This window comes from Poecilia reticulata, chromosome 21 (genome assembly GCF_904066995.2).
Source record: "Poecilia reticulata chromosome 21, P_reticulata-male-v2, whole genome shotgun sequence".
In the NCBI taxonomy this organism is placed as follows: Eukaryota; Metazoa; Chordata; class Actinopteri; order Cyprinodontiformes; family Poeciliidae; genus Poecilia; species Poecilia reticulata.
Window position 1 is genome coordinate 24789747 of NC_088850.1, and position 27396 is coordinate 24817142.

The 27396-nt window shown below is 38.2% G+C and overlaps 1 protein-coding gene across 1 annotated transcript in view; it reads right to left on the reverse strand.

Moving 5' to 3' along the window:
- nt5dc1 (5'-nucleotidase domain containing 1) overlaps positions 1–27396 on the reverse strand; it is a 125078-nt gene that overhangs the window by 49784 nt on the left and 47898 nt on the right. The window contains exon 7 of the mRNA XM_008398592.3: positions 2881–3055. Within this exon, the coding sequence (XP_008396814.1) occupies positions 2881–3055 (175 nt within the window). The remainder of the gene's footprint in view (positions 1–2880; positions 3056–27396) is intronic.

A 27396-nucleotide genomic window follows, 5' to 3' on the forward strand; every position in this document is an offset into this window, starting at 1 on the left:
TTTTCACAGTGCTTTCAGCACTGCCTCAATTTTCTCTTGTGACTTGTGCAAGCCGTGCTTGTCAATGACATGTCCGCAGTATGAGATTTCCCTTTTGAAAAACTCACACTTCTCTCTCTTTGCCCGTAGGCCATACTTATTCAGCCTGGTTAGTATTTTGCTCAGGTTTTGGAAGTGATCATCATCATCTTTTCCTGTTATGATAATATCACCCAGGTAGCACTGTGTTCAAGGTATATCCTGGAGCAAATGATCCATAGCCCTTTGCCAGATGGCTGGGGCTGACGCAACACCAAACACAAGCCGGTTGTATTGGTAAAGTCCCTTAAGAGTGTTGATGGTTAGGAACTTTTTACTTGACTTCTCCACTTCCATCTGGAGATAGGCTTGTGACAAGCCAATCTTTGAAAACTTCTCCCCACCAGCCAAAGATGAGAAGATTGTCCTCTATTCGTGGAAGGGGGTATTACACCGTGCGCAGCACCGGATTGATGCTCACTTTGAAGTCCCATTTCTTCATCACAGAAACAATGGGTGTAGTCCAGTCACTCCAGTCAACTTTTGAGAGAATCCCGGATGCCTCCAAGCTTTGCAGTTCAGCGTCTATCTTGGGATCGTAGGGCATACGGCACCGGGTGTGCCTTGTGGAATCTTGGGTTGGCATCTTTGTCAAGTTAAATTTTTGCTCTTTGAGAAAGGCATTGGTAAACTAAAACATCTAACACGTGTGCATTAGCCTCCAATAACTGTGACAATCTTTGCTCAGGCCTACTGGTAGGGCTATTAAGGCCTGTTGAGATATTCAGGGCTTTTATTGCATGCCAGTCAAGCTGAATTCTTCTCAGCCACTCAGGCCCTAGTAACGCTGGGCCTGCGGTTTTCAAGACATAGAGGTCTAGCTTGTGTGTTTGGTCACCATAGACCACATCCACTTTAAGTTTCCCCTTTGGTGACACTTTTTCACCTGTGTAGGTTTTCAACATCACTGATGTCTTTTGCAGTGGTAAGTGGGACAGCAGCCTGTCATAATCGGTTTCGGAGATCACTGACAAAGCTGAACCTGTGTCCAGTTCCATCTTTAGTGTCACTCCAGACACTGTAGTTGAGACCCATATTATGTTTCTGTCTTCTTTGGTTATGTTATGCAGCTCTAAACATGACAGGTCATCGTCCTCACTGCTGTTTATGTTGTCAGAATGTTCTGTAACTTTGAGCATTTCATTTGCTTTGGCCTTTGATTTAGGTTTAAAACCTTTGTTCTTTCCAGATTTTCCTTTTTGGGTATTGGTTTGGTCTGACTTGCATGCTCTTTCTATGTGGCCTTGTTTGTGGCATTTTCTGCATGTCTTTTCTCGGAACCAGCAGTCGTTTGCATTGTGTGAGGATTTACCACACCTGTAGCATTTTTGCTTTTTCCCCATTCAAGGACATTTGATGCACTTCGTTTTCTAAGTTTTTCTTTTGTAGTTCCGATGCACTCTTAGCTGCTGTTTCCATTGAGATAGCTAGTTCGAGTGCTTTCTTCAAATCTAGCTCTTTTCGGACAGTAGCCTTTTTTGTGTGCTTGTACAATGCATGCCACATATCAATCGATCTCTCAAGGCATCGTCAAGTCCCGTTTTAAAGTCACAGTGCTGCGAGAGTTTGCGCAGTTTGACCATATACTCAGATATGCTTTCATCTTTGACCTGAATCTTTCCGCTATCACTAGTGGTGCGGGATTCAAGTGCTTCTGCAACGTATCAACAATGTCTCCATAAGACTTGCTCGATGGTTTAGCAGGGCTCAGTAGGTTACTGAGCCAGCTAGCTTTACCGCGGTAATTTCTCTGAGAGTTCAGAAACTGGTTTAAGAATTGCGACTACTTTTATGTCCAGTATTTCTTCGATATTCTTAGTCACTCGCTCTACTATAGTGTCTTATTATAGAGCGTTGACCCCTGCTCCATATCTTCAGTCACAGTGTCTTGGTTGTTTTGGATAGCTGCGGGTATGCTAGTATTAGCCCCACCTTTCCATCCAACCTCCTTCCTTCTTTTTGCTCAGTGCAGCAGGTACAAAAAAATATCTAGAGACATGTCGAAGCGCACCACAACTGTTTCAGATCACACGGTGGGTTGTTGTTTTTGATAGTTTTACTTCGACCGAGAAAGAAGACGAAAAACGCAGAACTATTCCGCAGCGTGCATCACGCGATGCCCTGAGGGTCCACCAAATTTAATAATCCTCTGAAGGGCATGGGGCCAAAGCCCAGTCTTAGTGTGGTGGACCCTCTTTCTGTAGGGCCAGGGATTATGTTTAGAAGTATGACGTGAATTCAGTTTTACTTAAGGTTAGGATAAGTGTTAGGGCTAAATGCCAAACGAGTAGAAGTACAAATGTGTGTATGTGTGTGTGATTGGTTGGAGAGGGAGTAACCAGTTTTGCCTCCACTTGGTAAAACTGGATAAAACTGAAGCTTATCCACTTTTGAAGCACAAGTTATTTGCATACAAATATATTTGTATACGACAAATAAAAAATAAAGATTATTTCATTGTTCTTTATTAGCAGCCAGAATCTGTCAGTGGAAAACTGTTTGATTTTAACCCTCACTATTTGAATGACTTATGCCTTTTATTTTCTTGAGTGTGAAATAATATCAGTATGTTGCTGTCTTTCCACTGACATACCAGAAACTTACAGAGCTCCTCCACAGCTACATCTGCATCCTCCTGTCAAATAACAGGACGTAGACACTCAACCGCTTCAACTCAAATTAACAGAACAAATGAGCCAACACAAAGTAAAATAAAACCTGATGACACGTGAGAGAGTTGACACCTTAGAGACCTCCAGGGTTGGTGTCACTCCAGAGTGAAAGACTGGTTCAGTCTCTTACCCTAGGATGAATTCGCAGATGAGCTTGCAGTAGTCACTGTGGGAGCTGGTGATGAGGATGAGGATCTTCCCAGCGGTCTTCATGCTGCGCAGCCAGGTCTTCACAGAGTCTGAGCAGGGCTGCAAGTAACGGGCTGGATCCCTCTTGATACTGGGGAAGTAAGTTCCTGCATCCTCTGTACAGAGACACATTTCTATAGTGAGACAACTGAGTGACTGAGTAAGCAAGGCACATTTGAATATATGTTTCATTTAATTCCAGTTAACCAACTGAGATTGGTCATGACTGCTTTACGCTCTGAGGAGAGTCCCAGCACTCATATCAGGACATAAGTTTCAGTTTCTTCATAGCTACAGTAAGCTCACATATGCACCGATAATTTCTTAGAAGATATTAATTAGAATTAAAAATGCACCAATAAATCGGCCCAGATTCCCTGAGTCAGGACCAATCTCATCCATCGATCTTCTGAAGGTCTGAAAATCAGCCACTCTCCTCATTTGCTCTCATCGCAGAGCAAATGACAGACCTGCCTCATGTCTGCATGTGCATGGTTTCAGATGACTATCCCACTGTTGCCCATTTAATTTTCTTGCCATATTTCATAACTTTTCAAACAAAATCAGTGTCTGAGAAAATCAGAGTCAGTTGATCAAGGTAAGAAATGCTGAAACACACACACTACAAGGGCTCTGCTCATGCTTAGAGAGCAGTGGGATGGACTGCGAGGGAGTGGCTGCAATGTTCTGTTTTTCAGGAAACCGTGTGTTTGCTAATAAACATTTATGTAGCCTATTTTGTACTTTCTTTGGATATTTTTTATTCATATTTTATTGAGGTGTTTTCATATCCCAGACTGCAAAAATGTTGAGCATAAATAAATTGTATACATCATTAACAAGATGCATGTCTCAAGGAACAAATTATTAATTGATTTATTGTTTATCACGACAGATATAGTGTGGTGTAGCCCCTTTTGTAGGGTTAGAGGTTAAGGTTTAGAAGTGTGATGTGAAGTAAGTTTTAGGTAGGGTTAGGGTAAGTGTTAGGGAAAAATGCCTAACAAGAGTAGAATTACAAATGTGTGTGTGTTTGTGGCGGGTTCATCAGTTATAAGTTGGACTTTGTGCTCAGAATGTGGACACAGTTGTTGGCTTGATTCTAACTAGATGCTTTTATACTAGATCTGGGTCCATAGCACCCCAAACAAAATGCTTTTGGAGTCCTGGTTGTAATTTGGAAAAGTCAGGGTAAAGATGGGCAATATGAACTTCAAATTTATCACAATACGTTTGTTAATAAAAAAGTGACGACAAAATATTTTCAACCTCTTTTCAGAGTTTTTAGGCAAATGTATGGCTCTGATGACCATTGCTTAAAGCCTCACAAGCCAAAATACCTCTCCAACCATCTCAAAACAGGCTGCTTGAGAATCACAGTGATAAAAAAAGTGTGGCTCTTGTCACTAAACTGCTAACAGTAACGGCATTTAATGATATTTTTGAACTTATTGATTTGTACTGGTGCTTTCATGGTACCAACAGCTGAGGAAGTAAAAACAACTGCAACAATACAGTCAGTTTTCTGGGTTTTCAGACATCATAAATTGAAGTTCATCATTGTCATGCTAAATTTATTGTGATCAGAAATTTCTCATGATAATGATAGACGATGCAATAAATTCCCATTCTTAAGTCAGGGTGTGAGGGGTTTACACAGACCAGCCAGAGAGACACTGAATGGTTTCAAGAATATTCATGCAAAAAAGTAAAAAAAAAAAAAAAAAAGGTTCAAAAATTATGAAATGGGCCTAAAACGGAGATGACAACAACTGTAACTTGGGTAGTAACTCAAAGAACTCAAGCACAAACTGACCTCACAAACAAGACATGAGGGAAGGATTGTGTGTCAGCAACAATCTAGGGAGAATTACCCCTTGTGCTGACACACAAGGGGTACTTAAACACACAAAACATAATTAGCAAATCAAGTAATTAAACTAAATAAATACTAAAAAAAGGTGGGGCATGCTCAGCCTGAAAGCATTTATAAAATTCTCCTGGGAACCCGTCTGCTCCAGGTGATTTATTATTTTTAAGCTTTTCTATAACAGATTTCATTTCTTTGGTAATTGTCCCCACTAATGCTTTAGCCTCCTCATCGTCAAGTTTGTTAAGATTAATTTGTTGCAAAAATTACTTAATTTTATCTGCTTTGTTGGGAGTGGTCACAGAATCATATAATTGTTTGTAATATTTTGAAAATGCATTTGCTGTTTCTTTGGGTTGGGATGCTAGTTTTTTGGATAATGGACATGCAATTTTTTGAACGGTTCGACTTGCCTGTGACGTCCTTAGCTGAAATGCTAAAAGTCTACTTGCTTTGTTTCCCTGTTCATAGTATTTTTGGTTGGCGAAATGTAAAACGCACTCTGCTTTGTAAGTTAGTAACTCATTCAAATCTTGTCTACATGTTTTTAGTTCCTGTAATACATCGTCCTTGTTTGTTTTTTTATGTTCAGTTTCAAGTTTCCTAATTTGTTCTTGTAAATTTTCTTGTTTTTTCTCACTATCTTTTTTAATTTTTGAAGAAAATGAAATAATTTTGCCCCTCAAGTCTGCTTTGGCTGTGTCCCATAGAATAGAAGGGGGAATCTTGTCCCCATCATTGGTATCTAAAAAGAAATGAAGTTCGTCTTTTATATATAGGATTTATATATTGGATCGTCTCTGGATTATTTAAAAGTGATACATTCAATCTCCATAACTTTAAAGGTTTCTCCAGGTCCACATTTAAAGACATTATCACAGGTCCATGATCTGAAATAGTTTGGTTAATAGGTTCAATATGACATTGCACCACTCTGTGGGCCTCTGGTTTGGGAATGCAAAAGAGGTCAATTCTGGAACGGCTCTTGTGAACCTTTGAGAAGTGAATATAATCTCTGACCTTTGGATGTTCTGCACGCCATATTTCAACAAGCCCCATCTCCTCTAGTAGATTCTTTAGCGCCTTTGTTTTTGATAATTGATAAATTTGTTCTAATGGAAATTTGTCCATATAATGATTCAAGACACAATTAAAGTCTTCCTTTTGAATGTCCCGCTAAAATTTGGGCCAGCTCTTTAAAAAAGCCTGGATTATCCTCATTTGGGGCGTAAACATTCATAATTGTCAGAGCCAACAACCATTATCCAGCGGCCTTCTTTATCCTTGGGTACGATTTCTGCTACAAAGCATAAAGATTTATGACACAGTATTGCTACTCCCCCTTTTTTATAGCTTTCATAGGATGCACTGAGTATCTGTCCCACTCTCTCTCTTTCTCTCTTTTTTTTTAAATTTAGCATGTTCTGCCTCATTTAAATGAGTTTCTTGCAAAAGCCCAATTGTACAATCCAACCTTTTTAATTGCGTTAGGATATTTTTCCTTTTGATAGCGTGATTTACTCCATTAATATTGTAAGTAACAATTTTCAAAGTCGTCATAATTATATGAAAACAAAAAAATATTTTACTTCCCTTCAATAGTATATTGATACCTTTGCAAATATATTTAACAATCAAAATCAGCTCGCCGAGAAACGATGAACAAAATGAACAAGAAATCAGATCTTCATCTTCATAGAACTTCCAATTATTCCCTGTTGGATAACACAGGCCGCAGTCCTGGTGTAAAATGGACATGGAGGGTGATCACCCTGGGCGGGGGGTCACAGTGTGACACTGTGAACGTTCTGTGTCACACTAAAACAGCTCCTTCCAACCGATACTCTAGAAATATTAATATTATTATACCAGCATGTCCTTATTTATATTCTTAGATATTCCACCTTTGGTTACAATAACGGCTAAACTGGTGCAGAGCCAGGTGAACGTTACCGTTTCAACCCTGCTTGTGTTGATCCAGAGTTTAATATGGCCCTGATGTCCGTGGTGTCCAGACTTGGATCTGCCTTCTCAAGTCTCTCCTGGTGTTGGTAGTAATTCTCTCTCCAAAATGTCCCGCTCATCCACCTCTACAGGGATCCCGAGTTCCTTCAGAGTGGATTGGGCCTCCAGTAAAGAGGGGAAGGTCTTGACTCCCTTTTCCTAAAACAGTCTAAGTTGAGCCGGTTATGGTGATTGTGCCTTGATGTTGCGCTCCTTCAGTTTTTTAATCACTTCACACACTTGTTTTCGTTTTCTGTGCACCTCGGTGGAGTCGTCCTGGTCAAAGTAAACTTTGTTCCCCCGAAACTCCACGTCCCGCTGCTTCCACATGGCATGCTGTAGTGCCATCTGCTTAACGTTGAAATCCAAAAAGTGAACTATTATGGGTCTCGGTGGTGCTGCTGGTTTCGGCTTCGGAGCTGCAGCTCTGTGAGCTCTCAATGCAAATGTCCGAACCTTCAGGCAGCTTCAATGCAGATTTAAAACAAATCTGTAATAAACGGGATCATCTCTTTTCCTTCTAAATCTTCCTTTATCTCATACACTCTTATATTGTCCCTGTGCATTCTGTTCTCTATATCATCCAGTTTAGCAGTTAGTCTGGCGTCTTTTTTAAGTAAGTAAGCTAACACTCTTTCTTGCTGTATGCCTCGATCTTCTGTTACTCCCTCTCTCTCTTCCGCTGTGTTCAGTCTCTCCTCCAGTATGTCGATTCTTTTTTATTTCTCCAATTGACGCCTCCATCTGAGTTTGAGACTCTAAAATGTCTCGTTGTGCAACTCCAGACTCTTCTCGAAATTTGCGGAGCTCTGTTAGCATTAACATTTCGCTCCCGGTGTCGTTCTGAGCTAAGCTAGCATCTAGCGTTAGCTGCTTTTGTGTCATCTTTCTTGTAGACTTTTGTGACGAAGCCATTATAGTAGTGTTTTCTGGATATATAGGTGGATTTATATTCGCAAATTAAGTTTTCCATTTGCACTGAAAACAAACCACTCAGCTTATGTCCACTATGACAGACAGTAATGGGATAGATGTCCGAGTCCAGACAGAAGTAGGAAATACTGAATATCATAAAACAATAAAGCTGCAGGAATGTGAGTTTAGCTACCATCATGACAAAAAGTTTGTTTTCATCTATGGTATCTATGGAAATTCAATCAATTCATGGGACGAGGTCATCAAATTTGCAGTGTTGACTGTCCTTTAATAACTTCTAAGAAATATTATCATTAGTCTTTTAATTAAAGTATTGCCATCAACTTCATTGCAATTCTTAATTAAAACCTGTTCAGTTTTTTTTCAGCTATACAGTCATGTGTTAATTATGAGAAGTGTTCATATGCTGCCTTCTGGAGGCAGAACACAGAAGTACTTCATGGAATAAAAAAGCTCCATTGAGCCCTGAGAACTGCAATGGTCGGTTCCAACCAGAAGATGACGACAAACACAAACAATCTTCCCATTATTCTGCTCCCAAAAAGGAAAAGAGAAGAATGATGTAAATAAATGTTTCACATGTAAACATTTGACAATAAACATTTCTATGAAGTCTTAATGCTGTTGACAGATCATTAACTTTTCAGCTAAACAAAAAAGTGGGTGAAACCAAAGATTGACCCTGAGTTACAGTGTGGCTCCTGGTCAGAGTTTGTTCTGCCTCATTACGGTCAGTTGAAAGAGGAAACTCTGAGTGTCAAATCCCATATCGCACACAGTCTGAGAGTGTAAACATAAACTGAGCTCACAGGGTCCTTTGTGTTGTTTCACATAGACCTAGATCAGCACTTTTCTTCTGTAGTGGGAATTTACCACCCACAAAGACGGCTGGAAGCACGGCTCACTGAAGTTATTGGAATTCAAATCAGAATTGATTCTGTTTCCCACTTTTACAATCTATTGCATCCTGCTTTGTAATTTTTGAAAACTAGAAATACAAAGAAATACATGCAAGCAGATTTTTCTCACCTTTTTGATCAAAAATTGTTAATTTGTCTTGAGAAAAAAAGTTCTTAGTTCCATAAATGCACTAATGTCTAGAGCAGTGTTTCTCAATCTTTTTGGCCCAGCGCCCCCCCAGCCTTCATCCAGGTCCCTCACCGCCCCCACCAAAGAATTTGCAGGCTCCTTTACACTGACTATTATTTTATCATTAATATTACTATCACTATTGTAGATATTTTTATTTTTATGCTTGTTTCTGTATTTATCATAAAGATAATTTCCCAGAGAACAAAAAAGTCATGAGAATAGAAATTATTTTCACAGGCATCTAAGAAAAATGTAATGAACATTCAAGTTAAAATTGGTAGGTCTAACAGCAGCCAGTCAGTGGGAAAGATATTCTTGTTCTTTGTCATTTTCTAGTTGTTAAATATTCCACAAAATGACCAGATAAAAGATGTTCAACATGCCAGTTTAAACTTTGAACTATTTGCAAAACAACTGAGCTCTGCAACATTAAAACATGGATAGAACTGTAACTACATTAATCATAACTCTTCTTCTCTTCAGTGTTTGTCAGTTTCTGGTGGTGCAGCTCTGTGCTGCCTTCAGGAGAATGGGACATCAGAGTATCATCCATAAAACTTCACCCTCATGGCATTTATTGTGCAAACCAGAGCTTTCAGTGGAAAAACAAAAGTTCCAGGTCCTTTTAATGCCATACAAATATGAGATAGAAACATGGATTATATCTTTATATAGACCTGTCTATTGATTATAGATTAATAGTTTTACTGGACAGAAATTACAAAGAACAAATCTGATTCTTAATCAAATCCTAATGAGTCAAATTGAAAGTGTCATGGAGTCATCAGCCTCATGACATTAACACTGACATGAAAAATAATATTGAAAAAATAAATATATCAAATCTAATTAAAAACATAAATAAGTGATCAGTTATTTACTGTTAAGGTCTGTAAGATATATTTATTCTCAGTACTAGATGTGGTCTCAACAAACCCATGACATTTCAACAATATTATTTTACCTTTTATCTGGAAATAGTGTCTGTTTATTCTTGCCATACAGTCTCTGTATTAATTATTGATCGAAAGGTCTTGCCATACCAGTTTATTCCTCTGTATTTACTTTAGTTTCTTAGTTTATTCTTGCATTTTGTTCTTCATTCATTTCCATTTAGTTTCCTTTGATTAGTTTTATCCTCTGTTGGTTTATTGCTATGTCCACTTTAGTTTCTTTCCTGTTGCTACATTTATTTGATCATTTATTGACCATCAGTAATCTTCACTCATCACCTGCTGCGCCGCCTAATCGTCATGTGTTTCACATCATGTGTTGATTTTTCACTGTTCATCATCAGATTCTCTGTTTTTATGCCATAATTCACATCTAGTTCGTCGCTCCGTTTTATGTCTCGCTTCTCCCGTTTCAGATTTTTGCGCAACGTCTTTTTTTGTTTTAAGCCCCTAAGGTGCAGGGCGGCCGGGAAAGGTATCGATGGGGAAAAGGCAGACTGACATAAACCTTTTAAAACAACGGAAACAATTTCTGCATTCTGATCAGGGCCGTGCAGAGACCACTGAAGGGGCAGGTGCTCAAAAAAAAAAAAACAGGGCACTTCTAACCGTATTTTAGGACAGAATATTAACAAAGCCTCTCAGATTTCAGAGTTTAATAAACAGTGATAAATTACAAAATTGTGAGATATACAATCAAAGCTAAGGAGAATCTCTACATAGAGCATACAACTATGCATATGTAGGATATTTTATTAGTAATTTCTTTCTGCAGGTCTATTTTGTTATAGGAAAGTTTTGCAATATTCAAACCTGCAATTTAGCAAGATATGTAAATCAGAGCTGGACCACCAGACATATTTTGTCTTTACATAATTACACTATTAAAAATGTAAACAAGGGCACAATGCAACCTTTCAGTGACTGTAATCTATAACAGAGCTGCCTGTTTGCTGCAGTGGAGATGAAGACGGTCCATTCAGGAAAGCAGAGCTGCAGCAAACTTTAAGGTGAAACTGCAGAAAAAAAAAACAAAAGCAAAAATTGAATTGTTAATGTATGTCACCATAAGAAAAGCCTACTGAGTTTTGTTTAAAAAACTTTTTTAAACATTTAAATCACACATTTTTGTCTCATGAAGTGAATTTTTTTTTTTTGCAAGGGCCCAAAATCACAACAAAATATTTCTGATGTGTGCAAATGAAAGTTTATGTTTGGCAAATAACTAAGTTCACAAGTCAAAAATTGCTGTTAGGGTTAGAAAAAGAAGCTGTTAGTTATCTTGCTTTGCTATATAACTAAAAAGGGGTTAGGGTGTAACTATGACTCTCTTAAGGGAGTGAATAGAGCTTTGCTCAGTACCGCTACGGCAGTGGAACGGTGTAGTCACTAGCGCTTTCCTTTTGGGGGTCCTCGGCCACTAAGTGGGGGTAGCAGTTGGGCGTGCTGCTCCTTAAGGTCGAGGAGCAGTAGTTACACGGTTGTACATCCTCGTGGTCCCGCTGGATACCGACCAGACGCCGGAACAAAATCAACTGTCCCAGGTTGCGAGTCGAGTCTGACCGAGCGGATTCTGAATTCCCAACAAATCAATCAATTGTCCTTCCGCGGTTGAGGTGTCGCAGGCTGTGGCCTTCGTCCCTTTAAATACAGACATATAAGCGGTGGTGAGCTTCCCCTCAGGGAACCACGCAAAATTTCGGTCGTGCATGTGTTTTTGGTTGGGCATGTGTTGCAGCGTCTACAACCTCCCCAATGGCGATGGGTGATTGTCTGGGTCCCACCCACTGGACTGGTGGAGCGGGGGGACTCTGCATGCTGGGGCTCGGCTTTGGTGTGTGGGGGAACCCTGTGTGAACCGGGCAAGGTGGCGGGGTGCACACAGCCCCTGTGGCTGCGGTGCCACAAAATTGTGTAGCTTCGGAGGTAGGGCCAATCGAGTCAAGCACATTCCCATGCGTTGGATAGTCGGCCCTCGTGATGATTATAACAGCATGGAGCAGACTACTGATGCCGTGATGGACACGATTCAATCCCGAAAGCGGTGTGCACCGCCTAGCTGTAGCCAAACCCTAGGCCAAATGCTAACTAGCTAACGACTAGCTAGGTGATAGTCGTTAGCTAGAAGCTAGCTTATAGCACAACAACAACAGCTTAATGTCTATATGATACAAATACTGAATCGATAGATACGAACAGTTTCTCCTCACCTGGTTGTCTCCTCCCCTCAGTAGTTCTTCAGAGAAAGGCAGACGCAGAGGCCTGTCAGTGTCTGTTGCATTTCATTACCTCTCTGCTTAAACCGCGACTCTGAGCTGAAGCAGAAACGATACTTCAACGTTTTCTGTCATCTGACAAGCAGCAAGTCTCCACTTTATTCACCAAAAACGTTTTTTTTAATTCACCAAAAACTGTTTTGTAATCTGGAACGTTTGTTACGTTGAGCTCCAGTTAGTCGCTTTATCTCACTGTGCGAGAGGCAACTGCGTCATGCGTCACGGGCAAAAGGTCAAAGGTAACAAGGTGACCAGAGGGCTTATTATGTTGTACAAAAAATAAAAAATAAAAAAATTATAATTTTAGTACATGTTATGTGTCAGAAGAGGACTTAAAAAATAATAATACAAAAAAAATAAATAAATTAAAAATTAAAATTGACCAAAAGGGCACTTGTGGGCAAGAAGTAAAAAGGGCAGGTGCTCAACCCCCCAGCACCCTTCTCTGCATGTGCCTGATTCTGATTATTGAAATTTAAAAGTGCTGTGTTGTTCTATCACCCCGTTTCATACCGGACCACTTACAGCTCCGTGTTTACGCTATAAAATGAACGCTCTCTATCGTGGTATCACCATGGAGGGATTTCTTGATTTCTTTATTTAAATGGGTTCATTTTTCAAAGGGATACTCAGTGAGGGTATCGTGATTTTAGCTACCAGTAGCAGGAGAACGGAGCTGCGCCAAGAAGCTAACAGAAGCTAACAGAAGCTACAAACACTGAATAGAAGAGCTGCCATCGATACAGTTGCAGCCAAGCATGATTTAATGTTACACAATACAGTTTTACCAAGTTGCTCAAAGTCTAAACTGGTATTTTTGTGCATATAAGGTGTAAAGTTTACCTTCGACCAAACGCCCCCCAAAGACATCCCAGCGCCCCCCTTTTGTAAAAATGTCCGCCAGCGCCCCCTGCCGTCCTCTGAACGCCCCCTGGGGGGCGGTACCGCCCACGTTGAGAACCGCTAGTCTATATGGTTAAACCTCTAAAAGCATGAAATGACATATTGGAAGTGACAGCATTATTTCTGTCGTGCTCTTTGACTTCCCACTCCATAATGCCAGGAGTAATATCAGCTTCTCTGAGAATAACGTTGGCAGAATTATGGAGCTAAAACAGTCTCATAATTCACAAATGCACAGATCAAGATTTACAAATCCACAAGATCCACAAATGTACAGAACAAAATTCACACTTGTATTTTTGATGCAAACACAAATATCTTCACTTACAAGCTGCTTCTGGTCTGTCGGTTGGGCTGAATTTGTGAGAGAATTTTCAGATTCCCCTTACATTTCAATTCACAAATATCTTTTTTTTCTTTTTAAGCTCTAGTAGCCTTTATGTGAAAGTACTATGACAGGAAAGTGGGTAATGAGAAAGAGGGAAGACATGCAGCAAAGGTCACCAGGCTGAGAATCGAACCTGCAAGGGCTGCATTGCAGGTTCAATTCCCTTAATTGGGCTGTGCTTAACCCCTGCACCACCACAACCCATGACACCTCGAAATACCCTTTTTTTATAAAAACACACACACACAAAAAAAAAACAGGGAATGATCAGCAACAAATCATATAGCTTCCTTGTTTCAGTCAATCATCAATGAACCCTACATTGGGGTAACTTATCTATAAGCCAGTCACAGCTTTGTATCCATGTCAAGAACTGACAGCTTAGCTTGGTTTCTAGCAGCTTAATTGGCCTCTCCAAATTGTCCCTAGGTGTGAGTGTGTGTATGCATGGTTGTTTGTCCTGTCTGTCTCTGATGCCCTGCAACAGACTGGTGACCTGTCCAGGGTGACCCCGCCTCTCACTCGGAACGTTCGCTGGAGAGGCAGCAGCAACCCTCCTGACCCCACTGAGGGACAAGGGTGTAAGAAAAGTGAGAGAAGTCACTGGAAACAGAGGTTTTCAGCAACGGGCATGGCAACTTAGGGGAAAAAAATTTAATGTCTTATTTTAATATTCTTTTATTTTGAAATTATACATCAGATGTGGTTGACGTTTGCTGGTTGTGTTCCAGAGGTGTCGCTCTGTCATTGAGAAGTGAGAGAAGTCACTGGAAATAGAGGGTTTTTTTTAGCATTGCATAATGTCTCCAATTATTTCTGATACATTATTTTTTTTGTAACTGCAGCGGCTGGATCACACATGGACCGGATGTGCGCTTTTATTGTGAACGCAGCACGTAAATGGGTGTACCATAATGTCTTGAGCACGCGCAGGGGAATATCTTGTGTGGGCTGTTCGAAGAGCCGACGAGCTTTACTGCAGTAAAATACTAACCAGGCAGCACAGAGCCAAACAAGAACGACCCGACAAAGACACAGAAACACAGGTGGCATTAAATACTCAGAGGGTAATCGGGGAACGAGACACCTGGGAACAATCAAAGGGAAGGCAGGACAACACGGAGGCTCAAAAAACACAGAAACTTAGACTAAACACACAGAAAAACTCAGATCACCACAAATTTATTTTTGTCTAATAAATAATTAAAATCTCCTTGACTTAATTCTACAGAACGTTGTCCTGAACTAAAAAACTAAAATATCCCAAATAACATCATTATCACTCACATTGTACTTAAAATACAGCTAGAACTTAAATTATTTTAAAGGTATGTTTTAACATGTTATTTTAGTTTTTCAAAGCTCCTGTACACTGAAAAAAAATAGTTTATCCAACTTAATAAATAAGAGGGAGAACATGTGTAGCAAAGGTCATCAGGCTGGAACCAAACCTACGATGACCACATAGAGGGCTAAGGTGGGTTTTCCTTAATGCCTTTGCCACCACAACATGTTGGATGATACAGGATCTGTCCCTGGTGACGCTTGTGTCATGACATCAGACATCGGATACGAACATGGCATTGAAAGTAATTGTTTCAAATACATTTTTTAGAGTGTTCTCTAATAGGTGTATTTTAAAGTGCATTTCTTAGAGTGCATTCTCAATGCTGTGTTTGTATCGAACGTCTGATTTCATGATGCCAGCTTGACCAGGGAAAGATCCTTTACGTGGCGCAGGGGTAAAGCACAACTCACGTAAAGAGACATTAGTCCTCAACGTGGCTGTTTTAAGTTTAATTCCAGCCTGATGACCTTTGCTACACATGTTCTCCCTCTTATTTATTAAGTTGGATCAACTTTTTTTTTTCAGTGTACAGGAGCTTTGAAAAACTAAAATAACATGTTACCTTAGCTGCATGTCTTTCCTTTCTGTCATTACTCACTTTCCTGAATAACTAAGGCTGCCTGAGCATAAAAACCTGGCAAAATTTAGATTTTTTGTTAGTCTCCTTTATTTGGAGTGAAGTAAATAATTTGAGTCAGACTGACTACATTTGTCATTTTAAACACACTTAATGAATTCAATTGAAAAAACGTAATAAATTGATTTTGATGAACTTAATAAATGTAGTTGTATTTACAGATTGAGTTGGATAGACATAACTTGAGTTGGTTAAACGTAATAAATTAAGTTGTATAAACTTAATTGAATTACTTTTTACGAATTGAAGCAATTCAATTAATTTGTTTCAACTGATTTCTTTTTACAGTGAATCTGATCTATAAAAATAAACTAAGGAACACAGTAATAATGGTGCTAAAATAAAAATAATCAAAACACCAAACAACTCTAATCAAGTTGTTTAGAGTTGTTTGGAGAGCCCTGTCTGTAAAACTTCAGCAAATAATTTAGGTGTTAACATTTTTTTGAATACTTTAATTATTATGAAACAACTGAAATGCAAAAAAGTGAAATTTATTCTAATAGTATTTTTAGTGTTTGCCTGTTTCAATATTTTATTGTTGGATTTTCGGTATTGTAAATAAATAATGTCTTCCAATAACATAAATACCTAGGAATATTTTAACATTTTCTGTCAACTTTGAGCATTTTAAACATTTTAAACATAGTGACCGCTGGCTGACTGTCCCAGCGCCCCTATCGCCAGGCTTAGCAAGTTTTCTGGGCAAGACCTGGTTTGTCTAATCTGTGTTTTCAGAAAATGCCACATATTTGATCTGGGTGAGACAGAAACACAAAGTCCCCATGCAGCCCTCCTGTTGTGGTTTAATGCAGGCTGTCCTGTCAGCAGTTATGTCACCGTGCATCTGGAGACAAATTTCAACAAGTCCTGCATGGAAGCAGGACTTGTTGAGTAAACAGCAGTAAACCACTGGAGTGTTTGGTTTTGTATGTGGATGTTGTAGTGCCATGTGTCTGGCTGTGAATGTAGGACTGATGTGCCCTAAGGGCCCAGAGCCAATGGCCAGGCACCAAGCCTGGACAGCCAGAGCGCTGAGCAGATTTAGTGAGCCTACCACAACTGGCAGCAGTTCAACCTTTCACACAAACAGCAGCACAAATCAGGTTCAGGCATGAGAAGTTTTCACAAACAGCCACACCAAAATGATGAAGGGGCAGAAAGAAGAGGAGCAGAAAATTCTTCAGCTCAACACTGAATCACTTTGGGAGACAACAATTGGAAAAGTAAAAACCAAAAAGAAATTAACTTGACTATTTTCTACATGAGAAGCATCAATCTCTTTTACCATAAAGCTTGTGCCGAATCTCTAAACGGAAACTATAATCGACTGTGTTCCGTCTTGTATTGTGTCCAGACAATATAGCATTTTGAAGCACCTGTCTGGACCACGTGGAACCACTGGCTAGGCCATTCTGTCTGGACTTTCCATTTTTAGCGCATACACCACAAATTGCTGCATCATGTCCCTCACTCTGCACATTTTTTTAGTCTTTTTAAAGTGACAGAAGAAAAAAGATGTTACACTTGTGATAACAGAAATGTAAAAGAGCTCAACAACCACAGAGAGCTAAATTGGTATAGTTGTTGTACAAAGATGCATTTATGAAGTTTCCCCTTCTATTTTTCACATTATTTTGGATTTCTTTGCTTCTAGTTTAGACAATCTGTTTCTACTGATTTAGATTACTAGACTTGATGAGAAATAAGCATAAAGCTTATGTATGCTTATTATCTTCATGCGTGATTCAATGAGAATGGCTGCGAGTAATAATTTTATGGGGAATGAGAGCATTTTCTATTTTATAACTGTATAAAAGGTAGACAGCCTTCTATAAGGTGATGAACACTGCAAGCATCTTTTGAACTTTTTGTTGAAAAGGCAATGAAATGACAACTTTAAATTCCTTCTAAACAATATGAGAATGAAGGAAAACAGCACAAGATAAAAATCTGCCTTATTTATTTTAAAAAGATCTCTATGATACAGTATGGAAAGTCGTCTCTTTCTCAAGGTGGAACAGTTTAGACATAAGACGTCTATAAGTATCTGAAAGTGATTCTTCACTAGCAGGTCTCACTCAATGTCTGGTTCTGTTCCATCCCAGTGGTGAATGTGTCCATTTCGTTCTGTTTCTAACTCTAGTGGACATATAGGAGCATGTCCAGGCCATGAACCTGCGCAGCAGTGGACGACTCTCTGCTGACTCAACAACGAAGAGTCTCCAAGTTGTGGTTTTGATACAGTAAACTAAACCAAAATATTTCATTTTGATTTCATTGCTGGCCCAAATATGAAAAAAATAATTCTGATCAGCTTATCACTTCAAAATACATGTAAATATATCTATATTCTGGCACTTTATTTTTTTGGATTTAGGTAATGCAGTCAAAAGATATAAACCAATAGCCATGCATAAACTTTATTTACAAATAAAAATTCAAAACAAAAAATAAAATGCATATTACACTGAACTAATATTAAGTAGTTCTAGTGTTTCACACTGTTGGTGCAAAACTGTAGCTCAGTGATTCTTGAGAATAGGGACAAAACATTTCCTATGGATAAAGCACAACATTTGAATAAAATATACACAATATATAATTTTTTCAAATATCTGACTAAACTAACCTGGGTCATGTGAGCACAACAACGTATATTTTCCTGGTGTTTGCTGAATATTTTTTTATTTTAAACATTGCAGTCGGTGGCTGGTGTCTTTAAAATCCCTTGTCCAGGAGCAGAACTCAATACATTATAATAGTTTAAAACCATTAAAGGAATACTAAGAATGCTATTTTAAGAATGCTTGGTAAGAATGCTTTTTATATATTTTCCAACTCCACTGAAATTTGTCCCAAGTTTTTGTCAACACCGTCAGACATAAAAAAAAGTAAAAAAAAAAAAAAAAATCAGGCATTATTGGGGGGCACCAGAACTTCTGAGGACCCCATGATTTCTTCCTTTCTCTTCCTTTGCTAACAGGGCTAGTTAGCTCCGGTTAGCTTATGTTATTCTTTAGTTTTTTCTTCTGTTTTATTCCTAAGTTGTTCATCACAACCATGATGTGTCAACACCATAACTGACAATTTACAAAACTTTGATGAAATTTTGTGAAATAAAAGCTTAATTTTGGTAAAATATAAAGATCTCATGGACCTGATGAGCTTCAATATGACCTCCTTCAGAATAACATCATATAAATTGAGGTAGTTTGGCATTTTGTCAACTCCGTCAGACTTTTTGTGACTCTTTCAGTGAAATTGTTGACAAATGTCTCTTAAACGTGCAATTTATTCATATTAATGTATTTTACATAAATTGCATTACTTCACATGCATTGTATTTCTTTTTACTCACTAGTTTGTCACCACCTTCAGTTCTGTTAACTCCGTCATGCAGTGTCAACTTTGTCAGATGGACTTTTTGTTGTTTTTTGTTAAAAAAAAATTTTTGTTTCTTGAGAAGCATTTGTCTGTAAAACTGAGTAAAAATATCACTAATGTGGTCATTAAAAAATAATTTTAGATTTATTTTTGTCAGATGGTGATGACAAAGTTCTGGGTCAAGTCCATTAAAATGTAATAAAAAAAATCTTTAAATTTCTAAAACATTATTTGTCATATTTGCATACATAAGGTTGAGAAGTAATTTTTTTTTTGAGAAAACTTAAACCCATTTTCATTCAAGAATGACTGAGCTGTAACAGAATAATGGTCAGAGCTGAACCGTTTCTCTTTTCTTCTTCGCTCCCTGTTCTTCTGAGAATCACGGTTATTCTGCTCAAAAATCACTTAATGTCTGTGTGTCTGAAACTGCTCATAATTATTAAAGTCATAGTTATGATCCTCCAAACTGTGCAGTTCTCTGACAGCAGATGGCATGTCCACTCCTAAAATAAGAAAAATGTTGTTTGCAGTTTGCAGTGATGCAAGTCACAGGCAAATCAACAAACCTGGTCAGGTGTCAATCAAACTGCTTCCACACAGCCTGGCGAGGCCAGAACTACCCTGAAGCAAGAAGCTTTCTGTTTACTTCCAGTGTTATGGATTAAGCTGTGGTGGCAGCTGGGAGAGGCAGATGTTTCTGTTTTAGGACCGAACCAGGAAACAATGCGATAAGATGAAAGAACTACAAATCTTTGGAATACTGTCTGATTCCATAAAACATCAATTAAGATTTCAAGAATAACTAAATAGAAGGACTTTTGTTGGTTTAATATTGCATGTTGCCTTTTTAAATAGTCTGCAAAATGATCAAAACTTGTAAATTGCACAGAACTTGTCCTGATTTTATGTGTAGTTTCAGAAACTTGTGAATTACAGTCGAAATCGATCTCAAGATGCCAAACACAGATTCATCTCTGAAAGCCGACATGAATGTTGAAGAGCCACAGGATTTAAATTAAAATGTTTAAAAAGATCAACTGGCTGTTGTTTTTTATATCACCCTCATATTGTATATTTGAATTAGATGTCCACTGAAATAACAGCATTTTTTAAAACACTGTTTTTGTAACATATACTTTATTTCCTAACTCATTTACAGAAGACATGGATACCGTAGATATATGTGGCAGTGCCATTTCTTCCTTACTGATTTTTTTTTCATAATTTAACCAAAGTTATTTATTCTTCTAGTGACCGTAATACTCAACCGCAAGACATAACGCTGAAAAAACAATTCTCTTAAATACTTTTAGACCAAAATTGGGCTAAAATCTTTGCTCTAGCTGAGATTCTGAAAGTGTCACCAGTTGATCTGGATCTGCTTCTCAAAGCACCAGATGTTGGTTCATTAAAAATCAAAAACACGTACAAATATTGGATTTCTGTCTGCGGAGAAGGTCTCAATAAACACTGGTACGAGTTCATTTAGCGTTTTCATTTATTTTACCTTTTGGACCAGTTTATTTTATGCTCTCAAATAAATAATATTCACTTTCTGCCAACGTTTTTGAGATAATATTGTTTAACTTGTTAGCCAGGAAAACTTTAACTGTAAGAATATTATCAAATTAATAAATTGCACAGCTGCAGCCTAGAGATGTCTTTAGGTCCTGGAGTTGTTCCTAAGGTGCAAATGAAATTATGTGGCTTCCAATAGATGAGCAAGGAATTCATTTGCATGATATCAGAACTGTTTACACTTATTGATACACTTGCAGAACATGTCAGTCAACTTAAGACTGAGAGGAAAGATGTGAAATAATCATTAACTAACAAAGCAGGGTGATGAATCCGTGTATGGTTCGTTCTTTAGTTTTCTCGTTTCAAAAGAGTGTCGCTCCTTCACCCTGACGTTCCTTCCCGTGGGGGTTGGGGGGATGATGGGGTTGGGGGGATGATGGGGTTGGGGGGAGATGATGGGAGGGCACCGATTTATGTTTTTGCATCCACCTAAATAATGTGTAGTTGCGCCACTGGGGCCGTATCACACACATTATGCAGGCTGCAGGGAGACAAGCTTGTTGGTTTCAGGCTCTATACTGTAGTATTTTCTGCCACCCGCAAGTCAGTTTAAGTAAAGCTCCTGTGAGAAACAAATAATACCAGAGATCTGGTCACCGAGAAAAATGGTTAGCCTGAGTTGTTAGTTAAGTTTTTTATTTTGAAAGGCCAGAGCACCGGGGAGTGGCTTTCCACTGCAGCCATACCCGTCTCGTCTCTGGACCAGCAAGATGGCTTCCATTGCACTGCGCCTCCAGCAGCGACAAACAGTAAGTACACTATTAATTTGTCACAAAAAGTTGTTTTAAGATGTTTTTAGGCTAGAAAGTAGCCCTTATAGCTTCATTTACGCACTTAGTTATGTGCAGTTTGAAATATACTCCGGAGTTTTCGGAGCAGCGTAGCTCCGCTAACGGGGCCAGGCGGCTCCAGGCGGCTCCAGGCGGCTCCAGGCGGCTCCAGGCGGCTCCAAGCAGCTCCAGGCGGCTCCAGGCGGCTCCAGGCTCAGCGGCCGGGTGGAGTGTGTTCACCCCGCTAACCGCGGTCTGGACAAGTCACCTTGTCTATTCTGCTGCTTGATATCTGATCGTAGCGTCTCAAAGTGTGACATGAAGAGTTTAATGTGTTTACATATATACCGTTTGATACGTGTGTCAAAATATAATATTCCTCTCTGCAGAGTTCGATCCTTCTGAAGATGTTAGTATCTCCTAATCATTGACATCATCCAGTACCAGTTATTAATATTCCCTTCCTCTGATCTTATAGTAGTTTGTAAATTCATATTATTTGTGTGTGTGAAATATATTCTTCCCTTCGATTGGCTTCTTATGTGCAGTGTGAATTTTTTATTGTTTCATACAGGAGGAGACGCCTCAGCTCCAGGTTTGGATGCAGCTTCCCAGAATCTCCCAGTGATCCTCTTCCTCCTCCTGACATCGTCTTCTTCACTGTCTCCTCATCTTTTGTATACATAAATTATAGGAATATTTTTTCATGATTCCCCAAACACAGGCTGAATATCTGCTTGTATGTTATTGTAATAAATAAATTTATGAAAATGTTTTGTCTGTTTATTTTGTAAGATTTGAGTTCAAAGCTCTGATTACATAAAGGTTGATACAAATTAAATATTTGTTTCTTTTAATGTTTCTTGCTTATAAATCCAGAGCTAAGAAATAATGAAAAGTATCAACTCAAAAGTTGTTCATTATGTTTAGTCAGTTGAGTCTAATAAGTTTTAATAAACAGGACACGCTGTAGGGATTACGTCTCTACTGGCCTGGGAACGCCTGGGATTCCCCCAGAGGAGCTGGAACAAGTGGCTGGGAGAGGAAGTCTGGGCTGCTGACCACACGACCCGACCCCGGATGAAGCGGAAGAAAATAGATGGATGGATAAATAGTCTCATTAAGGGGACAGAGGTTTTCATATCTAATTGGACAGTCATACATCACTTATAAAAATGTGAAAAGATATTGTGAGGTGTTAAACCACAGAAGAGGAGAAGGGACCAACACCTACTGATTGTTGTTTTTTTAGATTGAAGTCTGAGATTCTGAGATTAAAGACAGAATGATGACCTTTTTTTTCTTTCCCAAATCTTCTTCCGTAGGCAAACATTTATTTAGTTAAGCTTTTAATAATCTGGCAAATTATTTCAAACATTTCCTACCTGGTAGAAATTTATTATCTATTTTCAGGTATTTACCTGAAATAGATACTATCTATTAGTATATTGTATATAACTTTTTTTATATATACAATATATATATATATACAATATATTGTATATTTATTTTGGATAAATACACAATATTTATCCAGGATATTGTATATTTTGCATAACCTTTTTCGCATGCTTGTTCATGACATACTGGGTTATAATTGGTATGCTAATGCTATTCAGAGAGGAAAAACTTAAACTAAAGGGTTTGAATGACTGGCAGAATGTTCTAGTCGCGGTTTGAGCGTCTTTTGAAACCAGAGCAGATTAAAGGTTGGTAAAAATAAAAATAAAATTGAACGGGCTAGCCCTTTAGATATTTACTGAATGGGAAGCTGCATTTAGCAGCCATTATATAAAACAAAGTCGGAGTTAAAGGCTGTCTGTGTGAAAGTATCATGATCTAATTAATTACATGCCGCTTTGGACGAGTGTAGAAACAAAGTGTGCGGGGCGGAGCATAGTGTGTTTGTGATACGGCCCCTGTGTAAACCGGACAGAGAGAACTTCCGGGTCAGACCGATTTCAACAATGAAATAATGAAAAGCTAAATTGACAGCTCGTTTTGTTTTTGATTTTTGCAATTGCCGTTTTTCTAATTTCGTTTTAAAAACGACAAAACAGAAAAACACATGCTTGTTTGGTTTTTACAATTTTATTTTGAAATGAAAAAACCAAAGAACGAACCATACATGGATTGAAATGGTACAAATTCCATCCACCTGAATAATGTGTAGTTGCGCCACTGCGTTCAGATAACAGATAACACCAAAAACAGCTGGATCATAAGTTAATCTATGAAACGAGAGCCACCACATATTTTTTAAACATCTGCGTTAAGGACCCCGTCTGGCTGTCGCTGGATAATCTAGTTCTTAATGTGACTCTCCTGGTCAACAGCCTGTTTCCCAGTAGAGAACACACTGACAAATATTGCAGATATGTTTTCGCATCCACCTAAATAATGTGTAGTTGCGCCACTGTGTGGCCCTCACAGGAAAAGGTTTGGATCCCACTGGCTTCTAGTATTCTTAAGCAACTCACACTAAAAACGTACTTGGGAGACAATTCTAATATTTTTCTGATCAGTGCTGGTTACAAAAATCAGAAACTGTCCTCTCTACATTACGCTTATAATTTTTTGATGTTTATGATTTGTTGTTAATATCTGAACATGGAGAATAAAAGTCTCTAACATCGTAAAGTGACACTACAGTGCTGGAAGAAAATGGCAACATCCAGAACAATGGCAGCGTAAAGAACAGACAGTGGTTTTTGGATAACTATGCAGAGATCACTGTGGGGGACAGTGACGCCAGTTGCACAGTCACTCTCCCCTCAGAGAAAACGTGCGGGACAGTGTAATCTGTCATTATACTAAACCAGAGTTATATTTAGTCAGAGCTATCTTAAGAAAACTGTGTGGATTTATACTTCAAGGCCTGAACTCAGAATGATCATCTTCAAATACCTTAATGAGTGCAGAAGCACTGTAAATAAACTCAAAATGTGCTGATTCCTAAATATGCCTTCATGTTTTAGACAAAAATACACAAGCTAAATTGAACTTAAATATACTGAATATAATCACAATTGCAGCTTTGTGCTGACTCTGTGAACAGTGTCAAAACAGCACAGAGAGCAAAATGTGCAAAACCCCAGAACAAGTCCCTTCGAGTCGGTTTTTATCACATGGGTTTGAAGCCCCTGTAAAGACGTGCAAGTGTAATTTCCATGACAATCAGATTTCTACTTTCAATTTTGATGTTAAATATATTCAAATTCCTTAAGTATTATACAATCTGACCTAAACAGATATAGACATCTGTTATCTAATCTTTGACGCTCCAGCAGCAGGTGCTCAGTTTAGACTTCTTCATTTTCACTCTGTCTTCTTTCTGACGCAACGTTAACCCTTCGTAAACTGCCTCCAGTTTTGATGCTCGTATTCAGATTGTTTTTTCCTGGAGTTTATTGCAGCAGACGAGGGTCACAGTATGAACCCAGACTGACAACCAGATTATTCAGAAAAAGTTTCTTAAAGGGATCCCAATTAGTTAGAAATAGACTTTATTTGAGAAATATTTATTTTAGATGTAAAAACTGTAGGCTGTTTGTTTTTAATAACTTTTAATAAAATATTGGTACATGGACGGCGCCATGTTTATGCTGCAATCAATTGTGTGTAAATGAACATGCTAGCAGGGCCGGCCCAAGCCTGCATGAGGCCCTAAAGCGAAATCTGGTTTTGGGACCCTCTATTTCTGCTAATAATGTGGATAGCATTTTTTTAGGTGTAATCCCAATAGCTAAAAATTAAGTTAGTTATTGGAATTTCTGTGCTTTCAAATAATTTCAATGTTCCTGGAGAAGTTTCACATAACTTACAAGATGATATAAAAATAATGTTTGATATAGCCACATAAATTATCACACTCTGCAGCAAACAACATATTGCTAAGAGTAGCTCAGAGTAGCTCATTGATATGTGGATGTAGCAGCTATGCAGGCTGATGTTAAAACATTTTGCTAGACAATGTCAAACATTGAGAAGCATTACGTTTTATATGTCTGGTATTTTGATACTCTGCCCTCCTCATGTGTTTCTGTTAGCAGGAGCTAATGTTTATGTGAGCTATGCTACGTTAGCTGTCGGAAGCTAAGCGTGGATTTTTATTCTCTCACTGCAGTTTGATAATCTGTCTTCAGTCTTAACTTTAACCAGGTTGATCCAGTTTTATGATGCTGAAGCATCTTCAGGTTATGGTATTTATGGATGTTGGTCTTTATCACTGAAACTGTATTTTGTTGCTTCAGCAGTAATGAAGGTAGATCTGGACCTGAGGATCATCATCTGCTGCTGGACTTTATTCACCAGAACAAAATGAAAGGTTTATGTTGACTTTTCAACATATTTAAGGATTTAGTCTAATGTTCACACATAGGCCTGTCAGAATAATCAATTAATCGGATGATAAATTAAAACAAACTATCGTTTCCATTGTTTCTCTTTTTTTCTCTCTACCAAAAACTGGATAATAAAAGTCTTCAGTTTGGGTCTTTGGTCTCGATTAGATCTTGTATTGAAAACAAATTTAGTTTGAAAAGACTTCAAAATTCATTAGTTTTATTTATTCTGGATATTAAAAATGTCTCCCAGTTCCAGTGTTAAATGTTCATTAGAATTTAAAGTCTAATGACCTTTCAGAATGTGTTCTTGCATTATTATTTTGTCATTACCATTATATAACTTAAAAATGGCTTCAAAAGAACTATATTATCGTTTGTTGAGAACTTTGGAACAATTTATCATTCAGTAAAATGTTTCATGGTGACAGACCTGTTCATCCTCCAGAATCTTCAGATTAAACTGTGTTTGTGTCTGGACCCCATTTCATTCACCCTTAAATAAATTTATTCCTCGTCTGCAAACCAGGACAAACCTGCTGCTCCTGTTCGTCTTCATTTCAAGTTGACTAATGTAGATGGTAAAATGTATTCAGATTTAGATTTTCACAAGCAGTAAATCTTTCTCAATTGATATTTTGACACAATTGAGAGCTAATAAGCACTTAAGAAAATAAATATTTTATGCATTTATTTAAAGCATCACTGCAAAAATAGTCTTTACAGCAAAACATTTAATGTAAAAAATTTGATAAATATAAAAAGAAAAATTTCTACATACATTGTGATGATTCAAGTAATTTTCAGGTTCAGTCATGTTCTGTCAGTCAGGTCTGTCAGTGCATCAGCTGATCAGGAAAATCAACATTATTTTTTTAACACTGTATTTGTACTTTTCTCTGCATCGTCAGCCAATCAGCAGCTGAGATTCTGGGAGGTTCAACACCAAAACCTGAAGCTTCAAACTGAACCAAGACGCCTTTCAAACAACTACAGTAGTTAATCTGCTGTGTTGGTATGTTATGGTGTCTCCTCCATCTGTACAGACTGACCTTGGTCTTCTTTGAATACACATCTTTTTGGTGTATTCTTTTAATTGATTATAGTCAATATTTGAACATCCATTAAGTTTGAAGACATTTCATTGTTAACTTTAGGTAGCTGTGAATCCACCCGTGTTAATCTGAACCTATTTTGTTAAAGATTCAACAGATTTGATGCAATCTTAAATATTTAATATGTCCTTTATGTGCAGCAAAATGAACATTAAAGTTAATTCAGGAAACACTTTTGTCATCTTCTTCTTTCTACATTATAAATCAAATGATGCCTTAAATTCAGGTTTAATGAATTTAAATATTATTTAAATATTAAAATCATATATTTGTGACATCAAACTTTTTTTCTGTCATAAAGCCAGTGGTCAAACTATGGCTAAATGTTGGTAATTTACTTTCAATAAATGGAAACCAAAATGGTTTTAAAGTAAAGACACTATGTAAACTCCTCATCTACCTCAACACAGGTAAAGTTTCCACTGTTTGATTACGATTGAATGACAATTGTACAGCAGGCTTTAACTCCAGTTCATAAGGGTCGGTGTCCTCCAGCCTTTAGATGTCTCTTCTCTAACACACCTGAGTCAAATCATGAGGTCAGAGGTCATTAGCACGACTCTGGAGAACTTGACTGTCCTAAGCAGCCATTTGATTCAGGTGTGTTGGACCAGGACGTATCTAAATGTTGCAGGACATCAATGGCTGGATCTGAGGATCCTGTTAGAGCAGTGTTTCTCAACCTTTTTTGGGCCAGCGCCCCCCTAGCCCTAATCCAGGTCCCTCACCGCCCCCCACCAAAGAATTTGTAGGTTACTTTGCACTGACAATTATTTTATTATTAATGTTACTATCATTATTGTAGATGTTTTGAATTGGTGCACCGATGATGTTTTCCCGGACACTTCAGC